The 5,722-nt window shown below is 33.3% G+C and overlaps 1 protein-coding gene across 1 annotated transcript; it reads right to left on the bottom strand.

The window, feature by feature from the left end:
• Positions 1 to 832: 832 nt before the first annotated feature.
• LOC127741141 (protein DETOXIFICATION 40-like) lies at positions 833 to 5,348 on the bottom strand. The gene is made up of 5 exons (XM_052252841.1): positions 4,921 to 5,348; positions 4,204 to 4,835; positions 1,935 to 1,991; positions 1,211 to 1,655; positions 833 to 1,110 (listed from the first exon to the last, which is right to left on the bottom strand). The coding sequence occupies exons 1-5, from the start codon at positions 5,245 to 5,247 to the stop codon at positions 1,045 to 1,047; spliced, it is 1,527 nt and encodes a 508-aa protein (XP_052108801.1). The 5' UTR covers positions 5,248 to 5,348; the 3' UTR covers positions 833 to 1,044.
• Positions 5,349 to 5,722: the final 374 nt, after the last annotated feature.

Below are 5,722 nucleotides of genomic sequence, written 5' to 3'. Positions count from 1 at the left end.
TGTGAGTCTGGCACCGTTCAAAAAACAAAAGGATTTGGGAAATCGAATTTTTTTTTTTGATAAAAAAGGACCAACCAACAACTAGCCCACATAGGTTAAGAATATTGTTTATGGTATCAAACACGAGTTATCTTAGTTGAACAATGCGGGCCCAGCAGGAGTCAATCTTTTTTTTGGACGGGAGCAGGAGACAATCTCAAGTAACGACATTAAACTTCCCACTGAAAACACAATAATAAAAGCCCAATATCGACCCAAAAGCCCAATATAGCCCAATCAAAGGGAAAAAAAAAGGGGGAAACGTATGATCCTTTATTTATTCTTTTTCTACCTTGCTTTATAGACTTCATTATAAATTATGAAATAGCTAAGGTTGAGTTTGTTTAGATTTTAGAAGGATAGGACATAGAAAAATAAAATTATATTTGACAAATGAGATATAAATAGAAACTTTATATTAAATTAGTGTATTTTGTATTTATTCTAACAGAAAAGACATTGAGACACTAATGAGATACACAATAGGACACATAGTCACAAACATGTTTGGCAAATAAAACATGTTTGTGCAAATAAAACATAGACAGGGACTTTGTATTTAGAGATATATAAATTATTTTTTATTTTTTCGTTCATTATGTTTTTTAATTTTTTATAGTTATATTTTTTATTATTATATCTTTAAAAAAATAAAAATAAATTAAATTTGCTTAATTTGTTTCTGTTTATCACTAAACAGAATACAAGAACACTAATTTTTGTATCTTTATTCTTTGTGTCTTGTTCTCAGTGTTTTGCCTTATCTTGTTTTCAGAACCAAACACAGTAATAAAAAGACATATATATATATAATAGTCTATACATATCACTAATTATTTTTATTGGTCTTTTTATTTCAGAAAGAAAAATAATTAAAGGGCATACAATTAGGCTCACTAGAGTCCAGCCCAAAAAAATTAATTAAAGGATATAAAATTAAGGTCACTAGAGAGTCTAGCCCCACTTAAAATCCATGAGAAAGAAGTTAAGTGCTTCAAAATTATTTCAGTCAAGAATTGGCTTATTCTTCTCCACCTCCCATTTGCTCAACCTCTTAGCTGCTTCTTCTACCTACAAATCACAATTAGCCAAATAATAATAGTATTATAATTATTACCATTATAACGGAAGGATAAGAATTATTGCAGAGGTAGTAGTGGTATTTGATTACCTCTTTATGCCAATTGGTTCGAAATGTGACCCACACCAAAATAATTGTTTGCATTGCGGTTCCACCTAACATTCCCAGCCATATTCCCTTAGCACCAAAATTGAAATAGAAGCCGAGAAGGGCACCCAATGGGATACCAACTCCATAGTAGCAACCAACATTGACATATGCTACAAATGTTTGCCATCCACATCCAACAGCCACCCCTGAGAGTACGGGCTGAATGCCATTCAAGACAATGGCAAATGAGAGGAGAGGGCAAAGATCAGATACAGCAGCAGCCACCTCTTCCCCTTCAGTGAAGGCATAGCTAATCACATCCCTCAGTGCAAGTATCACAAGTCCCGCAATCACTGATATTATGAATGAAATTATTGTCACAACCACCACTGAGAATGATGCTGATCTTGGATTTGATGCTCCCAGTTCATTGCTCACCCTCACGCTGCTTAAACATTAATTCATTACATTTCTAAAATGAATAAATAGCTATTTTAGAACTCCAAAGGATCTGATTTTCACAAAACGAACTTGAACACAATGAATCTCAAGTGTGAACTTCCTTTGACAAAATGACTTAATCCTTAATTTAGTCCATTTTGTCAAAAAGAGCTAATATTTAAGAATTTATTCTCCCAAAAACAAAAATTAAAATTTATTTTGTCAAAATTATAAATTTTCGAATGTGAAAATGAGTAGTAGTATATGGATCTAAATAACAAACCTGGCAGCTGCGTTGAATCCAACAGATATCATGAACACCCACCCGGATATTGTGGTACTGCAGTTTAATCATTTCAAGAAACATGTGAATAAACTAATGGGCCATTGACCTAGCTACGTACTAGTCAAAAGTCAAAAATGGTGGCTGCTTTACTAACTTGAAGAGCAAATTAACACCTGAGATAATATTTGCTTTCTGTAATAATTAATGATATAAGAAAAAATATAAATAGATAATAAAAATATTAAATAATGTGAATAATGAATATATCGAATGTTTATTTTATTAAGTATGTAAATGGTTATTCTAATATTAAAATTTAGATAAATAATTTAGAGATATAATATATTTTAATTTAATTAATGATTGTTTATATTATTTAAAAAAATTATTAATTACCAATTACCTAGTAACATGTGTGGTTTCAGAATATGTTGTTAGTAATTTTATTTTTAAGAGGATAATAGTCAAATCATGCATCACTAACCACCATAATGATGTGCACCATAGTTTGTCTTCCTCATATTAATGCAATCCCCAACCCCCACCCTAATCTACCCCACAAAAGAATGACTAATGCTCACTTGTCAGACCTTTTTTTTTTGGTGGGTTCGGATGGGGTGTGGGATGTTCAGATTCAATATGGGAATATTCATTCTAATTTAATCTTATTAAATTGATATTCCGGGGAAGAAATCTCGTTAAATTAGAATTAGAATGAATTATTTATTCAATGGGGTTTCTCAAGCTTTCTCTTTCACAAGCACAATGCTAGCTGCTACCCTCACATGTTCTATCCGACGAACATCTTTGTCATCGAGTATTTATTAGAATCTTCTATTATATGCAAGTTTCAATCCAAATTTAAGTATATAGGTTTGAATCATCAGCTTTCACACGATAAAAACAAGAAACTATATAGAGGAAAAAACAAAGAAGAGAACAAAATTATCACTAGAAAAATAACAAAGTTGAGGGCCTCGTGTTTCGTATTCTAAATGCTACCTACCTAAATAGGCTAAAAAGAATTTAAAGAACTCCAATGTGAGGGAAGAAAAGGCAAAATTTAACTCAAAAACGTAGAAAGGTACTTTCTGGACATAAAAAATATTTAATAATAAAAAAGAATTAACCAACAACGGTAAAAAATTACCATATTGGCATATTGAATATTAAAAATACTATTTACACAAATTTTTTTATCAAACATAAGAAAATTTAAACTATAATTTTTAAATAAATATAAAAAAATTATGTCATTTGAATTATTATTTATTGGCATTATTTATATACTAAATTTAGTTACTAAAATTAATTATGATATATTTATATATGAATATATGTATAACTTAATTTATTTTTAATATATATTTTATACTAATTATTAATTTGAATAATTAATTTTAATAGGAAAAGTTTAGGAGGCCAGCAGTTTTATTGAATTTTGGCCAGCATGTAACCAGCAGAAGAAGATGAGTCATTGAATGAAATTTCACATCAATCTCACACCATCAAATCATCATTGATGGCTAATTAATGGCTAACAATCACAAAAATTGCTGTCTCCTAACATTACTCATTTTAATATATTAATTTAGTATATACGTACCTTGATAACTGTACTGTTATTTAAATCTAAACATTAATTAATTAAGGGGTACATGTTGACAAATCATTAGCTGTCTTTTACAGTGGCATCTGATCTAAATGATGCAGTAACAATCATCATTCATTCATAAAATATTAATATATATTTATTACCAGTACATACACAGCAAAATATAATACTCCAATTTACCACAAACACACACACACACACACATGCATATATGTGTGTGTAAAGTGTAAACTAAACGTTCAAATAAAAAAATCAATTATTTTTTATCAATTTTATAATAACACTGCCTACTTTTGCATGTTCATTCACCACTCAACAGTGCATCTCACCAACCACAGCCGATACACTCGAATATATTAAATTGGTTAAGTGAACATTATTATGCAAGTAACTTTTGAAAAATAATAAAAATTAATCAACAATCAGTAAATATTATAAATTCTTTTTATTATTTCCTTCAAAGAAATAAATATCAAATAATAATTAATAATTGATATTTACTAAATGTATTGGCACTTGTCATTCTCCAAAATAGAAACATAAAGTACACTAATGTATATAATAGGTGTAACACATTTCATTACTTAAGAGCATATGAATATGAAATAAATAAAAAAATAAATAAAATAGTGTTAATGGGAAAGAAATTACCAGATGGAGAGAGAATCGAGGGCGAGCTCAGGGTGAGGGAGCAAGCCAGCAAGCAAGACGAGGATCTGGAAATACCAAGTCTCAAGGCAGAGCATCACCGCCGAAGCCGCCGAAAGCTTAAAGAACTGCGGCAGCCCGGAGAACGCTTGCGTACTGAAACCCCGCCACGTGTCCTTGCACCTCTCACTCTTCACAATGTACACAAACTGCGCTATCACAATTATCCACCACGACAAGCTCAGAACCAACGACGCTCCAAGAAGCCCCAGCCCCACCTTGTACACCACCACCCAGCTCACTATCAGGTGCAGAACCAGCGTCGCCGCCGAGATGTAGGCGCTCGGCGCCACGATGCTCTGCGCCTGAAGGAACTTCTGAATCGGGAAGTTCACCGCGTACGCGAAGATTTGAGGGATTAGTCCGTACACGAAGAGCGCTGCCGCTGATGCGATTCTTGGTGATTCTCCCAGGAACACCAGGATTGGTTCGCTGAACACGTAGATCACCGTTAACACCACGCCTGCTAGTGAAAGCAGCACCGTTGATCTTTGAAGGTACACCCCAAGCATCTCGAATCTCTGAGCACCGAATGCTTGCCCGCATAGCGTCTCAACAGCACTCCCCATTCCCAACTAATTCAAAATCAATAATCAAAATAAGTTAGTCTTGAATTGAATTGAAGCATCAAACAGTTTTTCACTTTATCAATTCTCTCACCATGAGGCCATAAGCGAAGATTTGGATGCCGGTGTTGCCAAGGGAAGCGGCAGCCAGCTCCAGGGTGCCGAGGTGGCCGGAGAAGATTTGCGTGGACATAGACATCAGGTAGTTGATGAGGTAGACGACGACGGCCGGAGCTGCCAAGAAGAACAGGAGCTTGAGCTCGATCCACGTGGCGGGTACAAGGCGCTTGAGGAGTGGCTGGGAGGTGTCGGAGAGTATCCTTTCAAGTTCTCCATCTCCGGCACCAGCTTCGGTGAATGATCGGTGGTGATGAAGAGGAGCTAGGAGTGGTTCATGGGACTCTTTGTTTACAGAACCCATTTGTGGTGTGATGTGGATGAAGCTCAATGACTGAAGAAATACTACTTGTCTAACTTGAGCCTTCAGAGAGGGCTAAGGGGTTTGGTGTCAATGAATGAATGTGTATTCAATAAAAAAAAAAAAAAAGAAAAAGAAAAACAAGCAAATGTTGGGAGTAGGTGGACTTTGTGATTCTAATATTTTAAAGGAAAAACAATAAGTGTGATTTCATTTGATATCATTTCTTTTCATTTTGTTTTTAGTTTTAACAATTTCTTTCTCTTACAATATTAATTACTTCACGTTATTAGGGTGATAATCTTTGTTTTCCTTTACAAATTACAAATGTTCTAGAAATATCATTCAATTCATTGACAAAAATCTATAGATATAATATATTATGCTTGTTTTTCTTTTTAAAATTCGAAAATGTAAAAACGAGTCTCATTATTCTAAAGTATATAGTATTTTATTTAATGCTAAAACCTTACACGAT

This window comes from Arachis duranensis, chromosome 8 (genome assembly GCF_000817695.3).
Source record: "Arachis duranensis cultivar V14167 chromosome 8, aradu.V14167.gnm2.J7QH, whole genome shotgun sequence".
NCBI lineage: Eukaryota > Viridiplantae > Streptophyta > Magnoliopsida > Fabales > Fabaceae > Arachis > Arachis duranensis.
The sequence above is the reverse complement of the archived record's forward strand: the minus strand, read 5'-3'. Positions and strand labels throughout refer to the sequence as shown.

What these genes read in the sequence shown, in the direction of transcription:
- LOC127741141 (XM_052252841.1), bottom strand. Translation starts at nt 5,247, where the DNA reads ATGGGTTCTGTAAACAAAGAGTCCCATGAACCACTCCTAGCTCCTCTT. An exon ending in TCTTCGCTTATGGCCTCATG is followed by an intron (nt 4,836 to 4,920) that starts GTGAGAGAATTG and finishes ATTTTGAATTAG; the next exon opens with TTGGGAATGGGGAGTGCTGT. An exon ending in GAACCAATTGGCATAAAGAG is followed by an intron (nt 1,111 to 1,210) that starts GTAATCAAATAC and finishes TGTGATTTGTAG; the next exon opens with GTAGAAGAAGCAGCTAAGAG.